We start from the raw sequence: 5545 nt of genomic DNA, 5'->3' as shown, positions 1-5545 counted from the left end.
CACCCGCTACGTGCAATACCCGGCTGCCTCCACGCCCTCTCGCCCAAGGGTCGCATTACGCGACTCGGGCCAGCGGTCCCGGAGTCCCCGCCCGCCCCGCGCGACCTGCCGGTCTAGCACCACGAAGGTCACGTTCCCTGCGCAAGGCTCGCGCCCCCGCCGGGCTCTAATTGGTCGCGCCGTGCGGCCTGCGGCCCGGCGATTGGTCCGAGGGGAGGGTTCACGTGGTCCGGAGCAGATAAGTGGCCTCTCCGGCGCCGCAGCCGCGATCGGCCCGAGCTGCCAGCCAGCGGGGTCAGCCTGGAGCAGGGTCGAAGCGGGGCGGCAAGCACAGTGCCAGCGCTCACGGCCTGCCGCCGCCTCTCTGCCGGATGAGCTGCACCAGGTAGGTTCCCTGCAGACGCTGCGCCCGGAGCCGAGGGCAGCGCGCCGCTGCGGGGCGGGTGCCCTGCGTTTTCCTTCGTCATCGCTGCGAATGGAGACCCCAGGGGCGGGCAAACTGGCTGACTGCTGAACTGACTCTAGCGCCGGGGCCCTTGGAAGGTGCGATTTGCTCTGCGCTTCTTGGGCAAAGCTTATTTTGCTAATTAGCCTCCTAAACCAGAAACTCCGAACGTGAGTCAGCTTTAGTTCAGATTCCCTCCTGGATTCCGACGTTCTCTCTTGGTCCTGCACAAATATCCCAAGGACGCGGGCAGCTTAATTTGTGGGAACAGCATCTCACGTTGCTGGTTGGTTGGGTTTGCGGGAAGAACCGACAGGATGATTGCATTCACTCATTCGTCCTCCCCCTGCTCTGCTTGTCACGGTTTGCCATGGCGAACTCAGACTCGGAGTTTGAGCCAATGATGATTTGTAAACTCTTGGCCAGGACTTATTCCAGGGAAATCGCCAAATCATACTGAAGTACAAAAAGTGAAAATACAAAACAAATCCGCAAAACAAAAAAACTTCCCAGAAGAGTACTTTAAATAGCTTCTCCAGACATAACTTAGGAGACTTTTCTAAAAATTCTGCCTGTTAACTATTATTAGACTCACAAATATAGCTTTAGCTTTCATTTGCTTGTTCTAAGTTTGTGGGTCTCCCAGAAAAACCCCAGGGCCAATGAAGTAAATTCTGTGCCTGTTCTTTTATTATCCATTTTGTGATAATGACCATGTGCCTATGCACTTAGAGCTGCTGTGCAGAGTTGCTAAAGGCAGACTGAGAAGTGCCATGTACAGTGATGCACACCTCTTATCTGTAAGGCCAGGATAGGGGGAAAAAAGTCCATAAGCTTGGCAATATGTACTGAGGGCTAAAGGCCAGAAAGCAAAACCTTCTTGATTTAATATTGCTGAGCGTAGTTATGTTTAGAATTTTGAATAGCTGTATTATCTTTCTAGTTATAAATATCCATTACCAAAACATTAGAAAATACCAAAAAAGTACAGACAAGAATAGGTCACTTGTAATCCTATCACCCAGAGATAATTAATTTTTTGGTTATTTCCTATTAAGTGTTTTATTTACAAGTTCATATATATAATATATATTAAAAACAGTCCAATTTTTAGGTAATCGGCTTTTTCCACTTAAATGTGAACTTGTCACGGACGTCTTTCTATAAGAAATATAGATTAGGTAAAGTTTTTCTTTAAGTGCATGAGTTGCTGACTTGCATTTCAGTTGTTTGTGAAAAATAAGGAAGAGCACGATCATTAAAGTGCAAAGATAATCCTCTGACTTCATTCTTTCTGGCATTCTTACTCTCAAAACTGTTCCATGAGAATTTTCTACCTTTTTATTTCCAAGTGGATTCCCTTTCCAGAGAAGTGTAATCAGTTCAACAGCAGAATTGGCAAAGCAGCTAGAGGGAGCAGAGTCTGGGAGTGTGTTTCCAGAACCTGTCTAGTCATTAGATCACCTGGGAAGCTTTAAGAACATAACCTCCTTGTCCCCTCCGCCCTCCCCACCCCCACCCCGGAAGTTCTGCCTCGGTGGCTCTAAGCCCTAGGAATCTGCGTTAAAGAAAAAGAGAGAAACCACCTCCCTAGGCCATTGTAACCAGACAGGTTTGAGAACCACTGGCCCAGAACAGAGCAAATGGTTCTTAGAGCTGGCCTAGAGATGACCACATCTAACCCTTTTATTTCTCAGATGGGGAAACTGAGCCCCCCGGCTGCTTTAAGTAGTTAACCCATGGCCTTGTAGCCAGTCAAGAGCAGAGCCAAATGCAGAATGCAGATCTGATCATCTAATACTGTTTTCTTTTATGACATTTGATAGCACATCCCTGATAATTACTGCATCGGCTGTAATTTAGTCAATACAGAAATAGCGCTACGTATATATTTGGGACCAGGGGAAGAACATTCCAGATCCAGGTGATAACCCCTCTTCTTTTTGTATTCCAGAATGATTCAAGTTTTAGATCCACGGCCTTTGACAAGTTCAGTCATGCCAGTGGATGTGGCCGTGAGGCTCTGCTTGGCTCATTCACCCCCTCTGAAGAGTTTCCTGGGCCCTTACGAAGACTTCCAACGAAGAAATTTTGTGAACAAATTAAAGCCTCTGAAACCGTGTCTCAATATCAAACAGGAAACCAAATCACAGAACGACTGGAAGCATTCACATAACCAAGCCAAGAAGCGGGTTGTGTTTGCTGACTCCAAGGGCCTCTCTCTCACCGCCATCCATGTCTTCTCTGACCTCCCAGAAGAACCTGCGTGGGATCTCCAGTTTGATCTCTTAGATCTTAACGATATCTCCTCTGGCTTAAAACTCCATGAGGAGAAAAACTTGATTTTAGATTTCCCTCAGCCTTCAACTGATTACTTAAGTTTTCGCAAGCACTTTCAGAAGAACTTTGTCTGTCTGGAGAACTGCTCTTTGCAAGAGCGAACAGTGACTGGAACGGTGAAAGTGAAAAACGTGAGCTTTGAGAAGAAGGTTCAGATCCGTATCACTTTTAATACTTGGAAAAGCTACACTGATGTGGACTGTGTCTACATGAAAAATGTGTATGGTGGCTCAGATAGTGACACCTTCTCGTTTGCCATTGACTTACCCTCTGTCATTCCAACTGAGGAGAAAATTGAGTTCTGTATTTCTTACCATACTAATGGGCAGGTCTTCTGGGATAACAATGAGGGTCAGAATTATAGAATTGTCCATGTGCAGTGGAAACCTGATGGAGTGCAGACGCAGAGGGCCTCCCAGGACTGTGCATTCCACCAGGTGCCCCCTAAGACCGAGTTAGAGTCCACAATCTTTGGCAGTCCGAGGCTGGCCAGTGGGCTCTTCCCAGAATGGCAGTGCTGGGGTAGGGTGGAGAACTTGGCCTCTTATCGATGAATTAAACAACCTCGTGACTGGTCTTGACCTGTCATACTCCCCATGTAATTCTAGGTCTATGTTGCTCAATATTAGGAAGTCTTTGCTACTTTCCTTCAGTAGGTTTAGGTTTGAGCTTTTGAGACCTGACTACAAAAAAGATAGCCACTTGAGAATTTAGTGTTGGGGGTCTGTATGAATGATGCTGTCCAGTTTTGCTGTGGAGGATCAAGTAACAGCTGGAACCCTATTTTTGTAAAAGTCATACCTTTTTCAGTGCCCTTTCTCCTTCCCTCTCAATTCACTAGCTTTCGTGATGGGCCAGGAAAGGTCGAGGAAGGACAGTTGATGGTGATGGGAAGCTGTGTTAATGGTATGAGGAATGTCTGAAGAGCGTACACAGAGGGCTCTGCGGCACAAGTCGGAGTGGGAGCGGGAGGTCTGATACTTAACTGTTGGTGAGAAAACGTAAGGTTATTTTGTGTTTTTAAGTTGGTTTGACAGTTCTCTCCTGGGGAAATAATTTGTAGAGGGGGGAAATAAGATCCATTCTACGTATTCTTGTGGAGAAAAACCAAACAAACTTTAGAGGTGTTGAATGGTATTGGGAAAATGTGAATTATAACTCTGGAAAGTCAAGACTTATTGTGAAGCCTTTCTGTTCAAATGTGACATCAAAACCCATGATTTGAGGAGAGTTTGAGCAAATCTGACTTTGCAGTCCCGATGTTATAAATGACCTTGTTTGTGATCAAGGCTTCACGCTCGAGTTCTCAGTATAGAGTGCTGCCTAACCAAAAAATCATGCCATCATTAATGGCTAACGACTCGTAGGGACTCTATGTCATGACAAAGATAGCTTTTTGCAAGTGCCTCGATCAAACCAGAATATTGTAGTTGCTTAACCCAAATATCTGAAGGGTCATCTGATAACTCATGAGTGTTTGGCCTCAAAAGAAGGTCCATTTCGTATACTGGCATTCCTCCTGCAATACTGTTGTATCTTTGAGAGTGTTGTCAGTGTACGCAACACACATCCTTCATATTGAAGGTGACTCATTTTTCCGCCACACTTTTTTGATGTGATGTTGAAAGTGAGGACTGACACTGATTCTCAATTCAAGAATCCAGTATCTTGCACATAAAAATAGCGATCTATTTCTTGCCTGTATTTGTCTTGTTGTTTTAAGTCTTTCTACCAATTTCTTTGAAGTCAAAGCATTTCTTTTAAATGGATGTGAATTGTTTTGGATATGTTGTAATATACTTGTTTTGAGATGTGCATAAATCCATTCTGTAAGGTCCTAAAGAGAGGAGTCCCTGAATGTTTGCTTCTGTCATTGTGCACGTCCACTGAGAGGTGTTCAGAGAATGCAGTTAATTTTAACACGTGTGATCTGCCATGCTAGGAAAGTGCTATTGGAATAACCCTGCTGTGACAGTATTTGAGGTTTGGCTAGCACCCGCAATTTTTCTGCTCTAAATATTTCACTCTCCTATAGCTATCCTTTGTGAACTTCTCACTTTAAGAATAAATGTGTTTGATATGAGATCTGAGTATTTCTTTCTCAAAGCCACAGTTAGTCAAATAAGAAACCATCCAGTGAGATCTCTTGTTTTGTTTAAGAACGATTGAACAAGGTTAGTTTGGACCAGGAATTGGATCCACCTGAGGGTACTCAGATGGTCCCCGTCTGGTTAGGTAGCATACTTCTTACCACCTGACCACTGGGACTGGTGTCCAGGGCCATGACTTGAGCTGCCACGACTGTCCCTGACCTCATCTGTGCTTACTGCTCATCACACACTCTCTGCTGGGGCAGGGTTATCTTGGGGGTCGCTTCTCAGCTTTAAAGTGGGGGAGGAGATGGTGTCGGAAAGGCTGGCGTGGCTTCTACCTCTTGAGCTCCAGCACCTTCCTGAAGGGTCAAAGCTTGGAGCTGCACAGAGGGCTTAGGGACGGGTGGGTCAGCATCAGTCTTGGGCTGAAGGGAGAGGCTCAGCTGCTTGGGGTGAGAGGCAGCAGGTCAATGAAGCTAAGCTGTAGTTTCAGTATTTGCCTGAAATTCCAGGAAGGGCTTCCACACAGCATATCTTAAGGGGAAATAAATGACCAACTTACTAGAAAGGCCCAATTACGAAGAAATTTTGTCATCCTCTTTGTCAGAAGTCATAAACTATAGGCCTGAAGGCTATATCTGGCTGCAGATGTATTTTGTTTCACACA

At 45.6% G+C, this 5545-nt stretch overlaps 1 protein-coding gene across 2 annotated transcripts; it reads left to right on the top strand.

Annotated features, from left to right (window-relative positions):
• The first annotated feature begins 255 nt into the window (after positions 1-255).
• Positions 256-4868, top strand: PPP1R3C (protein phosphatase 1 regulatory subunit 3C). Of its 2 annotated transcripts, none has more exons than XM_046654879.1 (2): positions 256-385; positions 2400-4868. In XM_046654879.1, the coding sequence occupies exons 1-2, from the start codon at positions 372-374 to the stop codon at positions 3337-3339; spliced, it is 954 nt and encodes a 317-aa protein (XP_046510835.1). In that variant the 5' UTR covers positions 256-371; the 3' UTR covers positions 3340-4868. The 2 variants fall into 2 exon arrangements, with proteins under 2 accessions (XP_046510835.1, XP_046510836.1); XM_046654880.1 differs by lacking the exon at positions 256-385 and adding an exon at positions 392-543.
• Positions 4869-5545: the final 677 nt, after the last annotated feature.

The sequence above is a fragment of the Equus quagga genome, chromosome 2 (assembly GCF_021613505.1).
Source record: "Equus quagga isolate Etosha38 chromosome 2, UCLA_HA_Equagga_1.0, whole genome shotgun sequence".
NCBI lineage: Eukaryota > Metazoa > Chordata > Mammalia > Perissodactyla > Equidae > Equus > Equus quagga.
Note: the sequence above shows the minus strand (reverse complement) of the source record. Positions and strands in the feature narration are given on the sequence as shown.